The sequence below is a fragment of the Lampris incognitus genome, chromosome 9 (genome assembly GCF_029633865.1).
Source record: "Lampris incognitus isolate fLamInc1 chromosome 9, fLamInc1.hap2, whole genome shotgun sequence".
Lineage (NCBI taxonomy): Eukaryota > Metazoa > Chordata > Actinopteri > Lampriformes > Lampridae > Lampris > Lampris incognitus.
In genome coordinates, this window is record NC_079219.1 from 9,593,464 (window position 1) to 9,618,921 (window position 25,458).

General features: G+C 44.5%; 1 protein-coding gene across 1 annotated transcript; it reads right to left on the reverse strand.

The window, feature by feature from the left end:
* Window positions 1-7,527: 7,527 nt before the first annotated feature.
* On the reverse strand, window positions 7,528-25,433 carry nek10 (NIMA-related kinase 10). The gene is given in 25 exon segments (XM_056286137.1): window positions 7,528-7,553; window positions 9,724-9,829; window positions 11,559-11,674; window positions 11,677-11,737; window positions 11,739-11,769; window positions 14,440-14,510; window positions 14,747-14,807; window positions 14,809-14,871; window positions 15,189-15,264; window positions 15,379-15,481; window positions 15,683-15,804; window positions 16,393-16,437; window positions 16,538-16,673; window positions 21,033-21,099; window positions 21,188-21,289; window positions 21,780-21,844; window positions 23,782-23,851; window positions 23,926-24,005; window positions 24,349-24,371; window positions 24,374-24,409; window positions 24,478-24,556; window positions 24,652-24,693; window positions 24,786-24,870; window positions 24,955-25,050; window positions 25,411-25,433. Coding segments are annotated over 25 exon segments (1,785 nt in total).
* Window positions 25,434-25,458: the final 25 nt, after the last annotated feature.

Below are 25,458 nucleotides of genomic sequence, written 5' to 3' on the forward strand. Positions count from 1 at the left end.
GATTTTTATTCATATACTTATATATGTGTACCTTTTGTAGATCCCCCTTATTTTATTTTATGTATTCTGCCTACATTTGTTTTGATAATGGAAATATTGTGTTATATTATATGGCTTATGTTTCCTCTACGAGTCATTGTATGTTTTTGAATGTGTGTCAATAAAAAAAAATATCTAAACTTAAAAAAAAGTTGTTGTTTCAATGTGTTCATTGCAAAATGAGCAGTTTTTACAGTCTAAACCAAATGGATGTCTTGAAAATTCTCCAGAGGGATCTATTCCGTTGAGAATTTTAAAGCGCGCTTCCTTTACTTTACTTTTTTTATCTTTGTACTTTTTTAAGAAGAAGTGTGACGTCCCTCTCGGTTCCTGCGGTTTCTCCGCCACCAGACACGAAACCATCCGAAAAAACAGGGATTGCTTTACGGCACGCATATAAGTAGAGCAATGTGACTTTATTTTGTCTGTGAACATCACTCCTCTTTATGCATGATAGTCTTTTCATACTGCTTGTGAATAAATGCATGTTTCTTGTTGCTATGATGAAGAAGAAGAAGAAGAAGATAAAACAAACAAACAAACAAACAAACAAAACCAAAAACCCCGGCTGTCTTTGCGACAGTTGTCGAAATCCAAAAGCTACCCGGTGCCACTTTAAAATAAGTCCCAGACTTGCAGTGTTTGTTGTTCTTTACTTGGCTTTTGGACGCTTTAGTCGTTGTATCTCATAGGCAGCTTCATCAGATCACAACAGGTCCTGTTTTACTGCTTATACAAATGTCCAAGTCACCCAGTAGACTTTACATTTCAGGAGCCGGTTGTGAAGTCGGTGTAAACGACAAATCCTTTCAGAGAGTTTATGATATGAGGACTGGTCGGCTGCTAGAGAGAGCAACTTGACAACTCACAATATCGTCCTCCGGCTTTCTAACTACTTTTTAAAGCTGGAATTCATGAGGTCACATCTCTGTCACCCTGCCAGCATTCTCTTAATGTTATCATGGAGACATTAAGAAACTGTCTTCACAACAGCCGCAGGATCAGCGCCAGGATCTGGGTCATCCTCAGAAACATGGCTTCAATGGGTTCTTGTGCTGCTCGTCTCCTCTTTCCAACGTGTTCAGCGGGCGAACACCACACGCCTTCATCCGTTTCAGTGAGATCCACTGTTTTCTTTCTAAACCCAACTGTGTCCTTGTGTGACTGCCGCACAAAATCCATGGGTGGTGTTTGGTGATGCCCGTTACATCCGGATGGTCCTGATGAACACCCTGGCCTATGCAGCTTTTTTCTTTAAGGGAATCAAATCATGATGAATGTTGTTTTCATCCTTGATCGTGCACAGAGGCTCTTGTGATGAATCCTAGTATCTATACAGACGACTTAGAGGGGGGGAAAATGTCTAAAAAGGCCCCATTCATTTTTGTAGCTACTGCCTTTAGTTAACTAGGAAAGACCCCCTGAGATGAACGTAAAGGTATTTTAGTAGTGAACTATTAAGGATGTACATTAGATGAAACCCCTCATTAAAAATCTGCCAAAAGACTCAATTCTTGGCAAGAAAATCAGGGTTGTTGGATAGATCAACACTAAGGAGCGTAAGGTCAGCGTCACTTTGACTATGCTGCCACCTGCTGGTTTAATAGTACACTACAGGCCATCGAAAATAAACCCCAGACTGCCAAAAACAAGTAAATCAGAGTTTTGTTAAAGTTCCAGCTTCCAGTTGAAAGAAGGGTCACACAAATCGAGTTGGGATTTACCAATAAATGTTTCATAATGAGGTCCCCAGATATAACTGTCCAACTTACTTTAACTGCTTCAGAGACAACTATGCAATAAGAGGCGGCTCAACAGATTTTATTCTTTTTATATTCAGGAGTTCGGTGGGCAAAAATTATTTTTGTACACGTCTGCAGCTGTATCGCTGAAACCCGCTGAAGCAGAGAGACATTTTAAGCAGGCTATGAAGATGGCTGGAAAATAGTCTGTCAGAATAGGGATCTTGCACAAATTAACCCAGAGTTGTCCATTTATGTTATTTTTGTTATGTGATTAAATATTGTATTTGCACCTGTCAGTCTCGCCGGGCTTGTGTTGATTTTTGGTGCCGATTTTCAAGAATAAGGGTGATGTGCAGAACTGGAGCAACTACAGAGGTATAAAGTTGATCCGCCCCAGCATGAAGATGTGGGGAACAGTAATAGAAGCCAGGTTGAGAGGACAGGTGACGATTAGCGAGCAGCAGTATGGTTTCATGCCACGAAAGAGCACCACAGATTCAGTGTTTGCTTTGAGATTTTTGATTGAGAAGTATAGAGAAGGTCAGAAGGACCAGATTCTGGGTCAGGGTTTGGTATGTAGCAGAGCAGGTCTATCGCCGCGATCTAAAGTCGTCCCTTGATCCAAGCCTTTGTCGGGCTTCCAGGGGCGCGTGGAGCCTTGCCGGTGCATCTCCCTGGGCTGCTTAACTGTGAGGGCCCATGTTCGGCTGGTGCACAGGTCCTGGAGGGAGTGCTTAAGTGTGTGGGGTTCCCCATGTGCGGCTGGTGCACGGGATTTGGGTATGTGTCCTGGTCACTTCCACCATTTCTCCTCCCATTCGCACCATGGTGGAAGAGTTTGAACCCTCCTCCGATGCTCCTGGCCCGACTCCCCTTCCACCTGCATGGTCTCTTGCGCACACAGTATATCTACCTTCGTTCTCTCCGTCATATCCGCCGCTCTCTCCCTTTACCCGTCACAGTGCCAATATTCAAAGTTCCGACTCTCACCTCCACACTCATACCCTTCCTCCTCTCCTGCTGCCTCTGCACAAGCCTTCCCCCTCTTCGTCTCCTTCGCCCAACAGTAACACAGTTTCCACCGGCACCCTGCTGGCCAACGGTACCAGTGGTGGTCGTTGGTAACCCGGGCCTCGACCGAGCCGGTGTGCAAATCTGATTTATGATCGACATATTTGATTTGGCAAAGATTTTACGCCGGACGCCCTCCCTGATGCAACCCTCCTCATTTATCCGGGCTTGGGACCGGCACTAAGAATGCACTGGCTTGTGCATCCTCAGTGGCTGGGTTACAAAGTAGTCTGTGATAAATAGCACAATATTTTTAATCTGAGTATTTTTCATAGTCAAAATAATCCATACATTATGCTTTTTTTTTTTTACTCAAAAACGAGTTGTATTAGCTCAGATCAGTGAGGCCTACAGGCCATAAATAGCAAATAGAAGTCAAAACTTGTGACGTTCTCAAGAACTCACGCTGATAAAAAGATCGAAAACAACATGAGACAGAGAGAGAGAGAGAGAGAAACAGAGAGAGAGAGAGAGAGAGAGAGAGAGAGAAAAAGAGAGAGAGAGAGAGAGAAAGAGAGAGAGAGAGAGAGAGAGAAACAGAGAGAGAGAAAGAGAGAGAGAGAGAGAGAGAGAGAGAGAGAGAGAGAGAGAGAGAGAGAGAGAGAGAGAGAGAGAGAGAGAGAGAGAGAGAGAGAGAGAGAGAGAGAGAGAGAGAGAGAGAGAGAGAGCTGTAGGAACCCCCACCTGTGAGTGCACTGTTTGGAAGGCCAATCCTTGAATTTCTCCTCACCCTTCAGCTCTGTGTGAAAGACAGAAGAAGAAAGAATGAGGGCTGTCTTTGACACTAAAGCTCTCACTGTTAACGGGGCTGAGAGGCCGAACCCAATGTGCCGACACAGACACACTCAAAGATCAAAGACAGGAGTAAGGTGAGAGCAAAGGCTTTTATTGCCAGGCTGGAGGGAAAGTAAGGGACAGGGGCCATGCCAGCGGACAGTGCACGCAAGGCTGGATTATGGACCGGGCATGCCGGGCGAGGGCCCTGGACCACGAGGGGCCCCAAAAGATCAGGGGTATTGTGTTCGCGTATAGTAGGGATCCCCAATCATACTCTACAAGGGACGTTTGTTCCAACCCTGTGTCGCGATGCAGGGCCCAAGGTAGTCTCTACTAATGCAGGGCCCAAGGTAGTCTCTACTGATGCAGGGCCCCAAGGTAGTCTCTACTGATGCAGGGCCCCAAGCTAGTCTCTACTGATGCAGGGCCCCAAGGTAGTCTCTACTGATGCAGGGCCCCAAGCTAGTCTCTACTGATGCAGGGCCCCAAGCTACAGTCTCTACTGATGCAGGGCCCCAAGGTAGTCTCTACTGATGCAGGGCCCAAGGTAGTCTCTACTGATGCAGGGCCCCAAGGTAGTCTCTACTGATGCAGGGCCCCAAGCTAGTCTCTACTGATGCAGGGCCCCAAGCTACAGTCTCTACTGATGCAGGGCCCCAAGGTAGTCTCTACTGATGCAGGGCCCCAAGCTACAGTCTCTACTGATGCAGGGCCCCAAGGTAGTCTCTACTGATGCAGGGCCCCAAGCTACAGTCTCTACTGATGCAGGGCCCCAAGCTAGTCTCTACTGATGCAGGGCCCCAAGGTAGTCTCTACTGATGCAGGGCCCCAAGCTAGTCTCTACTGATGCAGGGCCCCAAGCTACAGTCTCTACTGATGCAGGGCCCCAAGGTAGTCTCTACTGATGCAGGGCCCAAGGTAGTCTCTACTGATGCAGGGCCCCAAGGTAGTCTCTACTGATGCAGGGCCCCAAGCTAGTCTCTACTGATGCAGGGCCCCAAGCTACAGTCTCTACTGATGCAGGGCCCCAAGGTAGTCTCTACTGATGCAGGGCCCCAAGCTACAGTCTCTACTGATGCAGGGCCCCAAGGTAGTCTCTACTGATGCAGGGCCCCAAGCTACAGTCTCTACTGATGCAGGGCCCCAAGGTAGTCTCTACTGATGCAGGGCCCCAAGCTACAGTCTCTACTGATGCAGGGCCCCAAGCTAGTCTCTACTGATGCAGGGCCCCAAGCTACAGTCTCTACTGATGCAGGGCTCCAAGCTACAGTCTCTACTGATGCAGGGCCCCAAGCTAGTCTCTACTGATGCAGGGCCCCAAGCTACAGTCTCTATTGATGCAGGGCCCCAAGCTACAGTCTCTACTGATGCAGGGCCCCAAGCTAGTCTCTACTGATGCAGGGCCCCAAGCTACAGTCTCTACTGATGCAGGGCCCCAAGCTACAGTCTCTACTGATGCAGGGCTCCAAGCTACAGTCTCTACTGATACAGGGCCCCAAGCTACAGTCGGGGGGGGGCGCAATGGACGTACGTGTCCCGGGGCCCCCTGATGGGTTAATCTGGCCATGAGTGCACGGCAACCTGGGCAGGTGGTGGACCGGGCAGATAGAGGGAGGAGCCGGGATGAAGCCAGGTGGGGCGCGGATTAGTGAGGAGACCGGCAGAGATGAACAGGGGGGGGGGGGGGGACCAGAGTCAAACAGGGAAACAAGCAGGAGATCCAGACACATATAGGGGACTGGAGACAGGGGCTGGACAGGGCAGATGGGACAGAAAGCAGGGTTAGAGAAGGAACCAATCAACTTGGAATAATGCGAGGTTAAAGGCTGGGTGCACAGGACTGACTAAGCAGGCACTGCCATCTGGCAAGGTGGATGTGGCAAGGCTGGGCTGACTGATTAGATATACTTTGATAATCCCTGTGGGGAAATGTTGCTCTGCATTTAACCCTTCCCAGCTGTGCAGCTAGGAGCAGTGGGCAGCCGCCGTGCAGCGCCCGGGGACCAACTCCAGTTCGTCTTGCCACGCCTCGGTCAGGGGCCCGGACAGGAGTATAAACCCTAACATGCATGTCTTTGTATTGACGGTGGCGGAAACCGGGGCACCCAGAGAAATCCCACCGCAGACATGGGGAGAACATGCAAACTCCACACAGAGGACGACCTGGGAAGACCCCCCATGTTTGGACAACCCCAGGGCTCGAACCCAGGACCTTCTTGCTGTGAGGCAACAGCGCTAACCACTGGGCCGCCAGATGACGAGTTGAGTTGATTACAGTCGATAGGATGCAGGTGGTGGCCCTCTGCTCTGCCTGCAGCACACCCGACTCCAGCCCTGAAGCACACATACCCACACACACACACAGATGCACATACACACATGCACACACACACACACACAAACTTGTGCATACATGCACATATAACTGCACACACACACACGCACACATAATTGTCACCCTTGCGGTTGTGTTATTTCAGTAGCTGTAATCTCTCTCTGAACAAATGAGAAGTGCCTGTGAGTTACGGGGGGGGGGGGTCACATAGAAACGTCATGCAATTACTTTCCGATGTGTCACTGGTTCAGCCTGTCTGTCTGTTAACATATGAAAATCTTAAATACACATTCTAAGTACGTCTCCGAGTAAGTACTTTGGTCGGACACGTGTGCAGTAGTGATGCAGGGGGCGACCCACAACCCGCCCGGCGTTTGGGAAAGCTTACTAGAAAATATCACGGGTTCGGGCAGGCGGGTCAAAAGGTGACCAAGCGGCATTCCGAGTAAGTTATAAATAACTTACAGAAGGATTGCACGCCGCAGGCCAGGCTGTGCATTACTAGTGCACCTTCTCTTCCGCTCTGTCTGTCTCTCAAACACACACACACGCACACACACATGCACACACACATGCACACACACATGCACACACGCACACAGACAGGCAGGCAGCTTTATATATATATATTTTATTGGTGAAACACAAGCAAACAACAAACAATACTGGGAATACAGGTCACCATTTTTCATATTCTCTTTTCCCACCCACCCTTCCACCCCACCCAACCCCTGCATCTCAACAAAAGCACACAATAAAACTAAAAAGAAAAATATACGTGTATAAAAGGGGAAGACATCGATAACCATCGACTCCCCCCTAATAGCGAACATCAAAAACAACCACAACAACAGCAATATAATGATAATAAATGAGTGAATTAAATAAGAAAAGTACAAAATACTTGTACATACATAAAACATACATAACAAAAAGACAAAGAGGTATGGACAATTGGTAATACACCAAATCAACATGACAATCTGCCCCCAAACGCCGCCTGCACCCCACGAGGCCACAGCCCAAGGCGTATGCACCCGCACATTGTTATATTTGCACGCATACCCACCAACATAAACGCATGCCCAGTGCACCTATATATACATTACATGTGTATGCATGCAAATGCATATCTCAGAACAGCACACCGTTGTCCAAACCAAATCACACACCCACTGCTCTAGTCCGATGGGATAGAGCGCATCGTTTCAAAGTGAGAGATAAGAGGCTGCCAGTGTTTGTAAGGTTTTCCAGCCGAGCCCCGGACAGCAAATTTGATCTTTTCCGATCTCAGAAATGACATTAAGTCCCGTAGCCAGGACGTGTTTGAGGGGGGTGAGCGATTTTTCCATAGGAGGGGAATACGGCGACGGGCAATTAAAGAGGCAAAGGAGATTACATTAATTAGTTTAGCAGTCATTTCAACTCCCTCCTCAGGGACACCAAAGATAGCAATTTGAGGCGATGGGTCCAGATTCAATTCCAAAATCTCTGATATAAGGTTAAAGAAAGACCTCCAGTATTCCCTCAAACTCGGGCGTGGCCAGAACATATAATGAGTCAAGTCTGCTGGTGCTTGACAGCACCTGTCACAAACATCAGAGAGGTTTGGGGAAATCTTCCATAGTTTTGCTTTGCTAAAAGGGATCCTATGAAGGACTTTGAATTGAATGAGACAAAGCCTCGCACAAGAGGAGGATGCGCGTATTGCAGTGTCCCACCAATCATCGGACAGACCTAGTTCAGTCTCCCGGCCTGTCTTGATCCGACAGGCAGCTTTATCACCAGTTTGCAATGGTGGTTTTGGTTAATGCATGTGTTTCAGAGGGTTGAGGCTTCACCTATAGAGTTTTTTTCCTCAGTGGTGTCCGCAAATATTGTTCACACCGGCAAAACTATATTTTTTTGGTCAGAAAGAGGAGATGGCCCAATCTGAGCTTACCTGGGGCCCATTTGTGGCTTGGTCAACAAGGACATAGAGGTGGAATTGTGTATTGAATGCTTTATATGGTATTATATGGTATTATATGGTTACTGAATTTTCAGGGGTAGTTCTGTTTATTTATTTATTTATATATTTTATCATCATCATTATTAGAACGTCACTTGTTTCTGCGGGGACCGACTGTTCGTGGAAAGTCTACCCCCGGCTGCGGTGACGCTCGTCCGGCCTCACCTCACGGGAAATTCCGCGGCCAACCCGGAAATTAATAATAAATTATGGAAACGAACTCCGGGCCCTGTGACCGACACTACAGTCACTCCGCCCCGTGATGGCCTGGCGACCTGTCCAGGGTGTCTCCCCGCCTGCCACCCAGTGACTGCTGGGATAGGGTCCAGCATCCCCGCCACCCTGACAGCAGGATAAGTGGTTTGGATAATGGATGGATTATTATTTCTTTTTCTGTTCCCTTCTTTCTCTTTGAAAAATGTTAATTGTTCATTGCAAAAAAAAGAAAAAGAAAATAAGAAAGCAGAGGCTTTGTGTGTGTGTGTGTGTGTGTGTGTGTGTGTGTGAGAGAGAGAGAGAGAGTTCATGTCTTAATTGAAGGGTTATCTGTTTTGCTGCTATATAATAATATAGATCACCGTTTGGAACAATTAGTCTGTTTATTTAGTAGCCTAGACCCAGATGAATGCTATCAGGCTGAGATACAACAGGCGATGCCTTGCAGTCAGTGTATCATGCCGAACAAACAGCCCCAAAACTACTGCAACACTGCTCACTTTGCCATAGCCTAGGCTAAATTTGGAGGTTTGTGGGTTGGGTCGGGTTCGGGTGGTTAATTAACGCATATTTTAGCAGTGCGGCTTGGCTCTCATAGCGGGTCGAGGGGGTGCGGGTATTAAAAAACCCTGACCTGCACATCACTAATATGCACACTTTGTGTAAGCCTGTTTAAGTGATGTACATGACAAAACAGTGACCAATAAAGTGTGCAATCCAGATTAACAAAAGTTTATTTAAAAATGAAATTAGAAATAATTAGACATAGTAAGTAATTAGACATAGTAAGTACTTCTTAAAATCCAAGGCAAATAACATGACTCTATGACCCTGAAGGCCTCCGACGTTACTTTACCCCAAAATCCAGAGTCATTCTTAAAAACTGTCAGTATATGAGGGCGTCCGGGTAGTGTAGTGGTCTATTCCATTGCCTACCTGCACGGGGATTGCTGGTTCGAATCCCCGTGTTACCTCCGGCTTGGTCGGGCGTCCCTACAGACACAATTGGCCGAGAAGCCAGATGTGGGTATGTGTCCTAGTTGCTGCACTAGTGCCTCCTCTGGTTGGTCAGGTCACCTGTTCAGGGGGGAGTGGGAATTGGGGGGAATAGCGTGATCCTCCCACGCGCTACGTCCCCCTGGTGAAACTCCTCACTGTCAGGTGAAAAGAAGCGGCTGGCGACTCCACATGTATCGGAGGAGGCATGTGGCAGTCTGCAGCCCTCCTCGGACCAGCAGAGGGGGTGGAGCAGTGATTGGGACAGCTCGGAAGAGTGGGGTAATTGGCCGGATACAATTGGGGAGAATCCTCAAAAAATAAAAAAATAAAAAATAACCTGTCAATATGAATTCAAATCCAGCCTGTGATTTTATTATTAACTGACAGCTGATCGACTGGTAAAAAGTGAAAGTGTTTCTCCCCGTATGAACCTTTAATGTTCTATTCTGTTTGTTTGTGTATTGACGATGAAATAACACAGAATAATGATCATGTACTGCTATTACAGAAGGGCTTTACAGTACCGGTACCTGGGCTGTCTGCTGAACAGGGCTCTGCTGATAAATAATGGACCAGAGACCAGCAGTCTGAGCTCAGCGAGCCCAAATCCATTAGCTCAGGGGACGCCTGGAGCAGCTGTGAGGGAAAGAAGAGATCCAGTCCAATTAAAATCATGTCTCGCAATCTCATGTTTTTCAACAGAAGGTTTGTTAATGTAAAGTTACCCAAAATATTACAACCGCTGTTGTTTTGAAAATATGACCCCAGCCCCTTGAGAAACTCTTCTGGTTTTCTGCACAATTAAACCGATTCAGAAAACTAATCTGCTTATAAATTACATAATTTGATAAACTGATTTAATTGGATAATCAATGAAGGGCCATTATTTAGTCTGTCAGTTGGCTTGTTTTTGAACGGTTGCCTAGCAGCATCACGCAACACAGGGAGCTGGCTAATCAATAGAGAGAGTTTTGAAACCAGGGCCACGCCCCCTCAGCCAGGGCCACGCCCCTTCAACCTCCTGAGAATTGTCTGTGTTCAGAGAAGGGGCACTAAAACAGTTAAATCAAATTATACTTCTGAAACTGAAAAAAATGACCTCCCTAAAATTAATATTCCTCAAAGAAAAAAAAAAACTTGTCTGACTGAATTAATGTCACTGGACTGGATCTTTAAAATTCTGTATGACATTAGCGGGCCAGTTCTAATAAAACCAGCCCAATGCAGGATGAGCTGTAACCAGATGGGCAGTCAACACCAGACACAAGCAAAATGTCGGCAGATTTTCTTAATGGCAGATTTTCCCTTTCCGTTACTAATTGGAAGGTATTTCTGTATGTCTGCAGAGGATGATTTGCAATTCAACATTCAATTTGGTTCGTCAGACCTAAGGTTGATTGAAACATTTTGGGCTCTGTTTCGGGGGTTTGAGCAGATGCGATTTCATAGGACATGGTGGAAAAGACAACTGATTTAATTTCCTTTGGTTATCAGACAGTGTAAATTATGTTATTTCCACTTACGCAGATGAAGTTTGGCTCGGTGTGACAGATGCACAGGGGTTTGTAAATTCTATGAATCCAACAGAAAGGACAGAAGAGATCTGGCTGAAGTGGGAGAACTACACTAGACAGTGGACCATCTGGTCCGACTACTCTGACAGGCAGATACTGGGAGGTGAATTTCTGTTACTGCTTCAGTGTAACGGTGGTGTCTCAAAGTAGATGATGTCAATAGAACAACCCCATGTATAAAATACAACCAAACCTGATAATCATCTAAGTCTGCTAATACACAGCCCTGTTCTGCCATGCACAATAGCAACGTAGGGGTATTGTGTATAGCAACATACACATTCTAGAAGCCAAAAGAACATTATTAGCTTACTGTAGTGTTCATGCAATGAAGCTCTAGCACTACCTTTGGTATCAGATGGGTCAACATCCTCATCTGCGCCATGGTCTATTTAAAAAAGAAAAATATGTGTACAATAATTGACATTATTTTGGATTCAAGTCTTTTTAATTTCAGTATCTTTTTTGTAATAGTCCTGTTCATGCCTGTGTTGTACTTGACAGATACACGTTGGCTGATATTCGACTGACTTAAGTTTGAGCCGCAGGCTGCAGAGGGAATTGGAAGTGGAGGTTCTGACCTTTTGTCTTGCGGAACCTGCCAGCAGCAAGTTATCAGTTGGAGCAGATTCACCTAGAGTGAAATTGATTTTACTGACACATACAGATAACTTCACAGTAAATGCAGAACAGGCTTTTGAGTGTGTGGGTGAGGTGACAACCTGCTGATCCTCACTAGGAGATTTTACAGCACGAATGTGGGAAGAAAAAAAATCCCATCTCAGAACTACCTGAAACATGTTGGAGCGGCAGCTGTTCATCCTGTATGTGTGCCTCTCTATAAAATACTTCTGTGCTCGTTTTCTGTCTCTCTCTGCTCTTCTGTCCAGGGCATGGTGGGAGGTTATAGGCCGTCCATCAGCCTCATTATGATGTCAGAGATCCGGGAGCTGACGACTACAAGATCTGGACACAGACAGGTCTGCATTTGGACTCAAGCACCTGAGGAGACATCCCAGAATAGAATAGAACAGAATACATAATAATGATCAAAGGAATAGTTTCAGTCTATCTCTATTTCATACTCACTACTCATGTATCATCCATCCTTTTCTTCATGCTCAGCTCCAGCTTGTCATTTATAGTTCAGTGTCATTAATGGAGGACAAATTCACAATCCCCATTCACTGTAAAAAACAAAACAAAAACAGACAAACAAACACTAAAACACTCCATGGTTCAGACAAAGCTAAAATGATGCTACAGCAGTCTATCATAGTGAATTCCAGGGGTCATTTTAAGAATTTACACTTTTTTTACGGTCGGTAATGGTTGTTTCCTACCATATTACTTCCAACAACACAGCCCACAAGAGATTACCAGCAGGAGTCACTCCACTGTGACACAGCAAAGGAAACACTAAGAGGCACACTAACAATAAAAAGCTACGTAAATTCATGAAATGAACAACAGAATTGACTATGATACTGCTGTAGCATTGTGTTAGCATTGTCTGACCCATGTAATGTTTTTTTCAGACTGAATGAGGACTGTGAAGTTGTCCGCCATTAATTGCATTGAACTATAGATGACAAGCTGGAGTCATGTGTCCAGTCTAAGGAAAGGGATGGATGACTGTGAGAATGAAACCTACCTATGTACTGCATGAACATGAGTATAAAATAGAAATGAACTTCAAAAAAATTAAAACTACTCCTTTAAAGTGACAACCTTGAAGATTCGCATCTCATCTCATCTCATCTCATCTCATCTCATCTCATCTCATCTCATCTCATCATCAGCCACTTCTCCGGGGTCGGGTCACGGTGGCAGCAAGCGAAGTAGAGCACTCCAGACATCCCTTTCCCCAGTAACACCCTGCAGCTTCTCCTGGGGAATCCCAAGGCGTTCCCAGGCCAGTTTGGACATGTAGTCCCTCCAGTGAGTTCTGGGTCTACCCCGGGGTCTCCTCCCAGTTGACGTGCCGGAAAACCTCCAAAGGAAGGCGCCCAGGAGGCATCCTAATCAGATGCCTGAACCATCTCAACTGGCTCCTTTCAATGTGAAGGAGTAGCAGCTCTACTCCAAGCTCCCTCTGGATGTCTGAGCTCCTCATCCTATCTCTAAGGCTGAGCCCAGACACCCTACGGAGGAAACTCATTTCAGCTGCTTGTATCTGCGATCTCACCCTTTCAGTCACTACCCAAAGCTCATGACCATAGGTGAGGGTTGGAACAAAGATTGACTGGTAAATTGAGAGCTTTGCCTTCCAGCTTGGCTCCCTCTTCACCACAACGGTCCAGTACAACATCTGCATTAATGCTGATGCTGCAGCAATCCGCCAGTCAAGTCTCCCGCTCTGTCCTACCCTCACTCGTGAACAAGACCCCGAGATACATGAACTCCTTCACTTGAGGTAGCAACTCATCCCCGACCCGGAGGGAGCAATCCACCATTTTCCAGTAGAGAACCATGGCCTCAGACTTGGAGGTGGTGACTCTCATCCCGGCCATTTCACACTCAGCTGCAAACCACTCCAGTGTGTGCTGGAGGCTGCGTTCTGATGAAGCCAACAAAACCACATCATCTGCGAAGAGTAGAGATGCAATTCTGAGGTTCCCAAAACGGACACACTCCTCACCTTGGCTGCACCTTGAGATAACTGTCCATCAATATCACAAACAGAATCGGAGACAAGGGACAACCTTGGCGGAGTCCGACACCCACCGAAAACGTGTTTGACTTTGTGCCGAGAATACGGACACAGCTCTCACTCTGGTTATGCAAGGACCAGATGGCTTGTAGCAACGCCCCCGGTACCCCATACTCCTGCAGTACCCCCCACAGAGTGCCCCGGGGTACACGGTCATAAGCCCTCTCCAAGTCCACAAAACACATGTAGACTGGCTGGTCAAACTCCCATGCCTCCCTCCTTGAAGATTCTGTCTTAAATAAACGTCCACTAAGTTACTATCTTTCGCCAGATGAGGTGACACAAGGACGCTTCAGCCTACTGGCCACTGATGAATTGCATCTGCAATAATATGAAGAAGTGCGATTAATCCACAAAAACCTCAAGCGTCACAAAGGTAAGTGACATGTTTTACATCACCCTCCCAAGACGAATGAGTTTGTGCTTTCAAAATGACTACTTGGAAGTGTGCACCAAAAAAAGAACACAACCAGAATCTTTGAGATTGCCACGTTTACATTATGTGTATGCAACTTCTCAAACGCAGACTAACGATGTGCTTCGGTAAGTGCGGTAAAAACGATGAGCGAACTAGTAAATAAAGAGCTGGATACGAATGCAAGCAAAAATGAACATCAGCACAAAACTAACAACACAACAACCTGACATAACACCTTGGCTACAGTTACACAACTGCAAGAATAACAAGAACATTTAAAGAAACTGTCTTTGGTCTGCAGTCTTTTCTTAGACGACCTCCTCAGGCAGATAAGCGAACTGTCCGGGGGGGGGGGGCTTCATCAGCTGAAGCATGATTACCCTGTGATTTAGACAACACCATCATATCAGAATCGCTGTCTTTAAAGAAACTAGAATCTGTCTGACCACATTTGAAGTCCTGTTTTTGAGACTGCCCATCTGAATTAACAGTAATTTCTGTGCGGGCAGAGACGATTTAAACGCCAGATTCACATTCCCACCATCTGATCATGTCCGTCAGTCGCTCCGAATAAATTCCTTCTCCAACCGGCTCATCGACGGCCTCCACAATCTACCAACACATCAGAGATAGCACACTGACACTGAGAGCAGGATTTAACACCTTGAGGTATTTCAAAGGTTGTTACGGCAACAAGAACAACAACAATGTAATAATAATAAGAATGATGATGATAATAATAAAATGCTTGTGTGGGAGAGCAGTCAGTGTGTGTGTGTGTGTGTGTGTGTGTGTGTGTGTGTGTGTGTGTGTGTGTGTGTGTGTGTGTGTGTGTTGATATATGCTACTTTGGTAGCCAGCGACAGCATGTTGCTGCAATAGAATGGAGGATGCAAAGTGGCCATCTGGGATACACCCGATAGCCCAGATGTCAGTTTTCTCACCACACAGCTCATTTTTCAGCACCTCTGGGACACACACACACACACACACACACACACACACACACACACACACACACACACACACACACACACACACACACACACACACACACACACACACACGTTATTTTAAATAGTTTTTTTCTCTATAACTTGGTGACAAAAGCATTTCCATGTTCATCTCCCATGAACGCCCATATATTTCTACAAGTTAATAAAATTTTGCTTATTAAAATCAGAAATGATGAACTGTTAGTCCCAGCACTGTTCAAAATCATCGTATAAAAAAGAAATGAACTGTGAATTCTTTTATCTGGATGTATTTTGAGACACACTTTGAACTCACCAGCAGTAAAGGACGCTGCCAACCACAGACATTAGCTTGCTGTTCTCCTGTTCCTGTTTTGCAAACCCCAAGTCAGCTTGACATGGAAGTGAGGCACATTGTTAAGATGTTTTCCGGAGGACAAAGCAAAGACACAGAGATCAAAAGGGAGTTGCGAGGTGTGAAAAAGACCTAGGAAAGACAAACTTACTGATGGTGACTCTGTCCTTCTCACCCAGCATGACGTTGTTGGGGCTGAGGTCCTGGTGGACAAGTCTCCTCTCCTTGCGGAGGTACCTCAGCGCCAGACTCATCTGAGGAGATTCTTATTTGTCAGTCTTGCGAATTTAAATCCACATTTCAAGCATTTATCTGGAGCTAACTGCGCTGGTCACAACAGCGGCAAAGTCTGAAATTCCTAGGTTTCAAATGTTACAAACAACTGATAGCAGAAGTGGTGAAAAGGCGTGTCGTAACTGCACTCAGGAAATACAAGATGGTGAAGAAATAGTTACCTGTATGAATATGTTTCCCTGAATTCGCTCTTCTGTGAACCGCCGCTGTTTACCTTCCAGAGAGTTGAAATGGTCTGCCAGCGGCAGCCCCTCGATCAGCTCCATGACATTGTACAGCCCATCTTTCACATTGTTTGCATTTCCTGTAAATGCTTTTGTCCCAGTGGACTGTGAAGGCCAAGAACCAATGGAAGGGGACGCTTTTTAAACTTTTTTTCCTTTTTCTCCCCAATTGTACTTGGCCAATCACCTTATTTTCTGATCCATCTCTGTCGCTGCTCCACCCCCTCTGCCGATCCGGGGAGGGCTGCAGACCACCACATGCTTCCTCCAGTACATGTGTAGTCGCCAGCCGCTTCTTTTCACCTGACAGTGAGGAGTTTCGCCAGGGGGACGTAGCGCATGGGAGGATCATGCTATTCCCCCCAGTTCCCCCTCCTCCCCGAACAGGCGCCCCGACCGAACAGAGGAGGCGCTAGTGTAGCAGCCAGGACACATACCCACATCCGGCTTCCCACCCGCAGACATGGCCAATTGTGTCTGTAGAGACGCCCGACCAAGCCGGAGGTATCGTGGGGATTCGAACCGGTGATCCTGGTGTTGGTAGGCAGCGGAATAGATCACTAAACTATCCAGACACCCCTAAAGCTTTTTAAACTTAACACTGACACACCGAGACAAACAAAATTAAATCCTGAAACTTGAAATGCCTATCAATGTCTTGTAATATTTTACAATATTTGGATGTGTCATCTACAGAAAGAAAATAAAGCAACAAGTTAATGACATCAGAGAATGCTTTTATATGGACCCAATAAAAGGTTGGAGAACGAGTGAATTTTTAGTTTCACAACTGTTCGTTGATGATGGTGATTTCTGAGATTATCTTCTCCACATTGCTGTCTCTGGATCTCTTGTCTTTACCAAATGCTGGGTCGTGTAGGTTCACCTCCTTCAGAGCCAGGAGGTTCTGGCTGCTCTGTTTACAGACCTGTCAGCATTACCAAAGATAGGGGGCAAATAGCAAAAAGACAGAATACACACTAAACCATGTTGGCATAAAAATGACATGGAGACTCATGTAAAGCATCAAGGAAAAGAACTGAAATTACAATTCTATGTTCTCTGAATTATAAAGGCCAAGAAACAATGTGACTGCAGTCTGACAATACAGGAGCTGATAATCAGGGTCTTCCCAGATCCACAAGGATTCACTAAACAGCAAAAGGGAAAATAACCTCTAGAAGAAAGAAACTCTTTAAACTTGACGGGGAAATTGACAAATTGTAAAGTTATTTTAAACTCTGGACTGCAAAGAGACCTCACTATATTTGGTCACACTTACCTCAGTAAAGTTGAAAGTATTTCCAGAATCCTACACCCTACATACTCCCTGGCATTGGACCAATACATTATAAAAGCTGTGAATCATTTGGAATAACAAAACACACTATCTAAAAAAGATCTGTCTTGGTTAAAAACTATAAAGAAGGTGGTTTAAAAGCCACTGATTTTGAATGTATGAATGGAACAATAAAATTGAAATGGCTTAAATCCTATCCAAAATCCCCAGATAGATTATGGCACATTTTTCCAGACAATTTATTCAATGCTATTTGAGGTTTAGATTTTCTTTTGAAATGTGATTATAACATCAAGAAAGCTGCCCATTAGGTTATCCAGCTATTATCATCAGCAAGTCCTCTTATATTGGCGAATGTTGTACGTAATTTTACTCCTCATTCCACACCACTATGGAACAAAGAATGGAGGGACAGAAATATCTGGTCTGTTTTAGATTTCTTATAATGCCCCTTTTCCACTACAGGGTACCGGCTCGACTCAACTCAACTCTAATCGCTTTTTTTTTTGTTTTTTGGTTTTCCATTGGGCAAAAGTTAGGGATAGTACCTGGTACCAGGTACTTTGTTTTTGGTACCACCTCCGTCGAGGTTCCAAACTAAAAGGTGACATCAAAATACCACTATAAATAAATAAATAAATAAATAAATAAAATATAAATATATAAATATAAATATATGTATATTTATTTAATATAAATAAAATCTTATCAAATAAGTAAATATATAAATAAAAGTATTTAAATTTAAATAGATTAGATTAGTTTTTTTTTCTGTCATCCTAAACAGTTTGCCAGCCTTTCTAATGCTATCCCAAAACCATCCTTACTTTTGGCCAAAGGAGCAGTCCTACACTCCAATTCAACAGCAACATTGCCAAATCTGTACACTGGAGAATTTCAATTCCTTGATAAAAAAAATGTAACAACAGTCTGATCAGACAGACGTTGTGCAATGACTTATACTCAAACCAATTCAATAGAGTACTTGACTTTAGAGACATGGACCCTGCAAAAGTGCTAAGATTAAAAATGGATTTCTTACATTATCCCCTACTACCCAAAGCTAAGGAAATCCATCCATCCATCCATTATCTGAACCGCTTATCCTGCTCTCAGGGTCACAGGGATGCTGGAGTCTATCCCAGCTAAGGAAATCCATTTTAAATTCATTAATGATATATATCCCTCCACTGAATTTCTTAGATTAAGATTCAACTTTGAAAATAATGTATGTTCATTTTGCAATTCAGATATTGAAACCATGGAGCATATTTTCTACGCATGTTGTCACTCCCAACTAGTTTGGAAACAAATGGAAGAATGGTTTAGACAAAAGAATGTATCTGTTGAACTCAATTCACATGTGGATGTAATGTATGGACTGGTGATGAAAGAGAAAAGAGAAAATCTGCTGATTAACACAATTCTCCTAATGGCAGAACATTGCATACACAAATCTAAATTTATGAAAACCTCACCCATTTTCAATGCTTTTTGTAATGAATTTAGACTGTATTGTAAATCCCTGAAATGTATGAATTTAAAATATGCAAAAGAACTGCTGAAATGTGCACAATCTTACAAATTAATGGACTCCGAATGTATCAACTTTTAGTTCACATTGAAGACCAAATTATGTGAATTTATCATCTTAGCTTTATTGTTTGTGTGGTATGGTTTGATTTATACATTTTAATTCACTTTTGCTTTTAAGAATTTTGATTGTGGATGTTTTTTTCCTGTTTTTTTTTTACGTTTGTTTTGTCTTACTCAGACACATGTTTTATACCACAGTTGACTCGCCTTGTTGTTTTTAAAAATATTGTTCAATAAAGCACACAAAAAAAAATTCCTTTCCCGAGTCCATCCATCCATTAGCTGAACCGCTGATCCTGTTCTCAGGGTCGTGGGGATGCTGGAGCCTATTCCAGCAGTCATTGGGCTGCAGGCGGGGAGACACCCTGGACAGGCCGCCAGGCCGTCTCACACACACACACACACACACACACACACACACACACACACACACACACACACACACACACACACACACACACACACACACACACACACACAAATTCATACCTAGGGACAATTTAGTACAGCCAATTCACCTGACCTACATGTCTTTGGACTGTGGGAGGAAACCGGAGCCCCCGGAGGAAACCCACACAGACACGGGGAGAACATGCAACCTCCACACAGAGGACGACCCGGGACGACCCACCAAGGTTGGACTACCCCAGGGCTCAAACCCAGGACCTTCTTGCTGCGAGGCGACCGTGCTAACCACTGCGCCACCGTGCCACCCCTTTCCCAAGTTCCCTTCATAAACCCACAAGACCTATCTCTTAAAGCGACAGTGACCTAAATCACCGTTCTAACAGAACGTTCACAGTGTTGTCTTTTATAGAATATCACGCTTACATCAACATGAATTACATCAAAAGTGCTATAAAAAATGCAACTTGATTGATGGATTTAAATGATTATTAGCTGATGATTGATTGATTGAAATGATTATTAGCTGACTTTTAACACTAATATCAATTAACTTATTCAATGAAATCACTTATTTATCTCAATTTACATAAGCTATTAACCCAATACAGACTGCATTTATTTATAGAACTAAACATATACTATAAATGTAACCTGGCTCCTACAAGTCACATTGTGTCTTTGTGGATTTAGAGAAAGCATATGACAGGGTGCCGAGAGAGGAGATGTGGTATTGTATGAGGAAGTCGGGAGTTGCAGAGAAGTATGTAAGAGTGTAAGAGACTATCTTGGTCTAGTCAGAAAGGCACGAACTGAGGAAGCCTCTTGGATGAGAGGCGAATCATCTTCACGGCTATATACCAAGTCCAGTTGCACTCGATTCAATTCCTTTGGATAACCATGACCTGGATGAATGAGAACATTCACAGACATGTAAGAGTGATGGAGGATATGTACGAGGGCAGTGTGACAGTGGTGAGGTGTGCGATAGGAATGACAGATGGGTTCACGGTGGAGGTGGGTTACATCAAGGATTGGCTCTGAGCCCTTTCTTGTTTGCAATGGTGATGATGGATAGGTTGACGGATGAGATAAGGCAGGAGTCTCCGTGGACTATGATGATGTTCGTGGATGACATTGTGATTTGTAGGGAGCAGGTTGAGGAGAGCCTGGACAGGTGGAGGTATGCACCAGAGAGAAGAGGACTGGAAGTCAGTAGGAGCATGACGGAATACATATGCATGAATGAGAGGGAGGACAGCGGAATGGCGAAGATGGAAGGAGTAGAGGTGACGAAAGTGGATGAGTTTAAATACTTGGGGTCAACTGTTCAAGTATGGAAGAGAGGTGAAGAAGAGAGTGCAGGCAGGGTGGAGTGGGTGGAGAAGAGTGTCAGGAGTGCAGAAGGGTACCAGCAAGAGTTAAAGGGAAGGTTTACAAGATGGTTGTAAGACCAGCTATGTTATATGGTTTGGAGACAGTGGCACTGTCAAAAAGACAGGAGGCGGAGCTGGAGGTGGCAGAGTTGAAGATGCTAAGATTTTCATGGGGCGTGATGAAGAAGGACAGGATTAGGAATGAGTATATTAAAGGGACAGCTCAGGTTGGACGGTTTGGAGACAAAGCAAGAGAGTCAAGATTGAGATGGTGATGCTAGGTATATTGGACATGTGTGGAGGGGAGATGCTGGGTATATTGGGGGAAGGATGCCGAACATAGAAATGCCAGGTGAGAGGAATTGAGGAAGGTGAAAGAGGAGGTTTATGGATGTGGTTAGGGAGGACGTACAGGTGGCTGGCGTGAGAGAGGAAGATGCAGAGGACAGGAAGAAATGGAAACGGATGATCCGCTGTGGTTACAACTAACAGGAGCAGCTGAAAATAGTACTTAGCTTGTACATAACATGCATATGTTATATTACAAACTAACATGTATATAACATATGGGATGTTGGTTATATCTTTATTTTTGCCTTTGTTCTTTTACTGTGTAACTGTTTCTGTCTTTACTTTGATGGTGGGGCCTTTTGTAAACACTGTTATCATGTTTTTCTCTGGAATTAAGATTTGAATCAGATTCATTATTTTCTAAAAATGGTAATGCAAAACTTTATGAGCTTGAAGAAAAACATGTTCTCTTACGTGTAGAGTCAGACTTTGGCTCCCAGTGCTTCATATGCTGTGAGGTCTCGCACGTAATGTCCAACGTCAATAAACAGCTCAAACAGATCCGTGGGAAAGAGCCTGGAATAACAAAGGAACATTGGCCATCTTTGGAGTACATCTGAAGAGCTTTGCTCCAAAATAAATAGGCCCATCAGAAATTAAATGTAATTAGATGGTTGATTGAGTGAAAATAATAATAAAAAATCTTGGGACATTTTTTTAAAGGATAGTCAGTATCTTAAAGTCACATTCCTGAATATCCTAGTTTTATGAGCTGTGTCTCCTACGTAGATGTTGGTAAGGGAACGGAAGGGAACATGTCTGAGCCTTAGTTATTGTCGTTGTGCTATCTGTTGATAAAGATATTATACCAGCTTGTGTCATATCTGCCCTTTAGACACGACAACGTCGCTGCAAATCTTCAGATCTGTAGCTTTAATGACTTGTCACCCAAATGCTGACACTTTTGCAGAATGGATACCAAATTTTTGAGATATTAAATGATGAACCTCAAGGGACATGCAGGAGCGCTGTTGTTAAAAGTATATTGACCCTTTAATAACAGCGCCTCTTAAACAGATGTCTGCTTCTTTCCACACTGAAGAGAAATCGGAGGGTCCGGAATGCATAGCACTCCCCCCAAAAAAATACAAATCTATTCACAACAAATATCTCCATACAATATCTACAGACACATGGAAATATCAGGAACCAGGAACACTGTCATTTCACCTCATGTACTTGCGCACAGGAAATTAAACGAAATGCCGTTTCCCCCCAGTGCTGTGACACGGTGAACAACGCCAACCGTAATGTTCTACCTGCTCACATTAAATCCATTAGATATTGAGATGTGTAGTCAGCGCTGTGCCAAAAACCTGAAGTTGAAATGTACTTGAATCTTTTGTTGCATGCCTGTACTGTCGACATTAAGGCAATTCAGAATAAGAGCATCAATTAAATGCCTAAAATGTACACATAGATGGACACAAATTCAATTCAATTCAATTCAATTTTATTGTCATTAAAAACAATGTGCAGGCACATGTTAAAAATTAAATGAGGGCTGTGGCTTCACCAAACAGTGCAAGACACAGACAAACACAGCAAACACAATATAAGATATACACACATGAAGACCAAAGGATAAAAATAAGTTAAAAGAGAGCTGGAGTACAAAATATTTAAAAGTATCTACAGACATTCAGTGGGTAGCCAGGTTCAGGTGGACAACAGCTTGGGGAAAGAAGCTGTTTTTGAGCCTGGTAGTGTGGGCTCTGGGGCTCCTGTAGCGCCTCCCAGAGCGCAGGGGGGAGAACAGTCCATGGCTGGGGTGGGTGGGCTCTCTGCTGATGCTCAGACCCCTTCGAAGGCAGCGTTTGTGATAAATGTCTTTTATGGCTGGGAGGTGGGTACCGGTGATATGCTGGGCCGCCTTGACGACCCGCTGCAGAGCTTTCTGGTCTACTGAGGTGCAGTTGCCGTACCACACTGAGATGCAGCCAGTCAGGACGCTCTCTATGGTGCAGTGGTAGAAGTTGGTGAGAATTTTGGGGGGTAGACGGGCGCTCCTCAGCCTCCTCAGGAAATGCAGGCATTGTTGGGTGTTTTTCACAAGGGCCTGGGTGTTTAATGTCCACGAAAGGTCCTCGCTGATGTGGACTCCAAGGAATTTAAAGCTGGACACATGCTCCACTTCCACCCCATTGATGTGTATGGGGGAGTGGCTGCAGCTTCTAGACCTCCGGAAGTCCACAATCAGCTCCTTTGTCTACTGCACATTAAGGACAAGATTGTTGGTAGTACACCATGATGTGAGGTGCTCAATCTCGTCTCTGTAGGCCATCTCGTCATTGTTGGTGATACGGCCAATGACTGTGGTGTCATCTGCAAACTTAACTATAACATTTGAAGGGTGAGTTGGCAGGCAGTCATGGGTAAAGAGGGAGAAAAGGAGGGGGCTCAGAACACAGCCTTGAGGGGCACCTGTGCTGAGGGTCAGGGTGGAGGAGGAGTGGTCACCTAACCTAACAGACTGCGGTCTGTTGGTCAGGAAGTCCAGGATGCAGTTACAGAGGGAGGGGTTGAGGCCAAGGGAGAGGAGTTTGGTGGTTAGTTTGGCGGGGATGATAGTGTTGATAGGAGTCGGGTCGTCCTCTGTGTGGAGTTTGCATGTTCTCCCCATGTCTGCGTGGGTTTCCTCCAGGTGCTCCGGTTTCCTCCCACAGTCCAAAGACGTGTTGGTCAGGTGAGTCGGCCATACTAAATTGCCCCTAGGTATGAATGTGTGTGTGTGTGTGTGTGTGTGTGTGTGTGTGGGGGGCTGTGTGATGGCCTGGCGGCCTGTCCAGGGTGTCTCCCCACCTGCTGCCCAATGACTGCTGGGATAGGCTCCAGCATCCCTGCAACCCTGACAGCAGGATAAGCGGTTCGGATACTGGATGGATGGATGGATGGATACAAACATGAGGAGGTTGGCTGTCATATTTTTCCAGCTCTAGCGAATTGGGGCCTGTTTGTATGTATTTACTAACAACAAATATAGTTAAATATGGTTTTGAATCGACTTATTTGTCCTGTGGAATAATAAGCAGGCTGTCCATAACTGGCAACTTCCCAATGGTCTCCTTACATTCCTGACTATAGGGGAAGAAACTGTTAGCTACAATTGTTATGAATATACATTAGATGTGTAGGGTGCAGTAAATCTTTACCTTTCAGCCAATGTGGTGAGCACCAGTAGCGCTCCCAGCAATAGACTGCTGTCTTCTGTTGACAGGAGCTTCACCGAGGTCTGATAATAACAAGAAAGAAGAAATGTTAATTCATTTAAATAACCAGGTGAAGAAAATGTAAATGTGCTGGGATTTGTCTTGGTAATAATGATGAAGAGACCAGTTAGAGAGCATCACAGTATTGATATAGATGGCACATACAGTACATGGTGGATAGACATTATTATGCATCACTCTCTATCTGTGTATGTGTGTGTGTGTGTGTGTGTGTGTGTGTGTAGATAGATGGATAGATAGATGGATAGATGGATAGATATCAGGGCTGTGGAAGGAACTACAGCCTTGACATTGACTGGATGAAAACACAGACATCAGCAGAAGGCAAGTATTATAACTGGTAACTGTATGAGCTCCACTGTCGATGACCTTTGACCTTCCACAGCTGACATCTTCTGAAACATGTCTGTTGGGTAATCAGTTAACCAGGAAATGATACGAAAGTGCATAACACATGAGTGAAAGATTACCCACAAGCCATTGTAACCAGTGTCTGGATGGCAAATGGCTGTTTGCCACATTCTAAGTGTGTGACTGTCACAGACTCCATACACTAAAACGCAAAGAAAATATGGATGAAGGTCAACCGAGAGAGAAAGAGCTAAAACACAAAATATGAGCATGTGTAAAAAGCTCCGTCTGTCTTACTCCAGCAAGTAAATCATCACCTTGAAGTCGATGGAGAAGTTTCTAAAAAGAAAGAGGTTAAGCGGGACATTTCAGAACTGTTGTTTTTTGGACCCATTACAACGAGAGTTTCCAAAAGTATTATTGATTTGCACCCGATAAGACGGATCTCTGATCAGCAACCGGAGACATGTTAAAACTCTTAGGACAGATTCGACTGGTGCGTGGTCAGTCCATTCCCTGTGAGGAGGAGTACACTGTATTGTTAATGGAAGCCTACAGTGGAACATGAGCCAAGATTGATATCAAGGATGTTTAACTTACCTGCAGCATCTGTTCTTTACCAGAGAGGAGAAGATAACAGAAAAGAGACAATGCAGCAGATGACTGCTGAAACATCTCTGGTTACTACACGGTTCACTGTAAGACAGAAATGATAGCAACTTGCTTGTGCAAAAAACAAAAATAAAACAAAACGGTTTTTGCATGTTTTATTTCTCTGTCTTTTTGTTTGTTTTAATTATTCATGGAGGGATCATTTGTAGTTATATGCTAATAATGCAGATTTACTGTATCTGCTTTTATCACTGTGTTTGTATTTTGATTCTTCCTAATTCATAGATTCTTGTGAACAGGCTGCCTTTGTAAATGAGGTCTCTTTAGGTTTCCCTGTATAAAGCTCAATCAAATATTTGTTTGGATGGAATCACCAACTGAGCTGGATTTTTGTGACAGAGGAAAGGTGAAAACGAAAAACTAACTGGAAAACAAAAGTCTTACGCATTTCTCTGTACTGCAGCCATGGAAGAATATACTTCTTTTCTATTC